Source organism: Megalops cyprinoides, chromosome 1, assembly GCF_013368585.1.
Source record: "Megalops cyprinoides isolate fMegCyp1 chromosome 1, fMegCyp1.pri, whole genome shotgun sequence".
NCBI classification, from domain to species: Eukaryota; Metazoa; Chordata; class Actinopteri; order Elopiformes; family Megalopidae; genus Megalops; species Megalops cyprinoides.
In genome coordinates, this window is record NC_050583.1 from 4,926,734 (window position 1) to 4,927,544 (window position 811).

The 811-nt window shown below is 45.9% G+C and overlaps 1 protein-coding gene across 1 annotated transcript in view; it reads right to left on the minus strand.

The window, feature by feature from the left end:
• Positions 1-220: 220 nt before the first annotated feature.
• Positions 221-811, minus strand: part of LOC118775552 (protein NLRC3-like) — a 20,845-nt gene continuing 20,254 nt past the window's right edge. Inside the window, exon 9 of the mRNA XM_036525529.1 lies at positions 221-811. This exon is cut by the window's right edge and continues 35 nt beyond it. Within this exon, the coding sequence (XP_036381422.1) occupies positions 308-811 (504 nt within the window). The 3' untranslated portion in view covers positions 221-307.

Here is an 811-nt window from a genome sequence, read left to right on the forward strand (position 1 = left end):
CAAAATACAAATAGCTGAATATTTAAATGAGAATTTTAACCCCTCCCTCTCCCACAAAACACACCATACAAATGTGCTATATACACACATACAGCTTTATTTCAGCATCATACTAATATTGCAAAAGATTTTATAAAACATGTTATTAAAAATATTAATAAAATAAATCACTCCTTTACAATACTGGAATAAATCATAGTAAGTAAATCCTATTCAGTGTTTGTACACTGTCAGTATTAATGTGGAGATTTATGTAGTCATGACCACATTGAATAACATCCCATCCACTCCTCCAGGATACAGACATCTATCCCAGCATGCACAGGGACACTGATTCTCCCCATCCTACCCGAAACCCAGGATAGAGGGGTTGAGTGAATGTGGTGTGGAAAGTGTGCAGGTGGGTCAGAGTGTCAGAGGAGACGCTGTAGAAGGACAGAGTGCCTGCCGGCCAGTCCAGATACACTCCTACTCTGCGGGAGCGGGAGGAGGGGGGGGGTATGGAAGTGCGGTTATTATTGTGATGAGCAAAGAACCCGACATCTCTGCAGTGCAGACTCCAGGACTGATCATTGTATCCAAACGCGCTGTCAGAACCCCCTCCTTTCCTGCTGATTCCTTTATACGCCACTGCAATCGCAGCCCCCCCACTGTACTCAGCCTCCCAGTAACAGCGAGTCCCAGACAGACCCTCTCTGCACAGCACCTGTCGCTCGGAGTCAAATCTCTCTGTGTGATCAGGATATGGCTGCTCTCTCCCTAGTGTGACTGTCACCTTCCTGTCCCCCTCAGATAGAGACAGGTCTCTGTT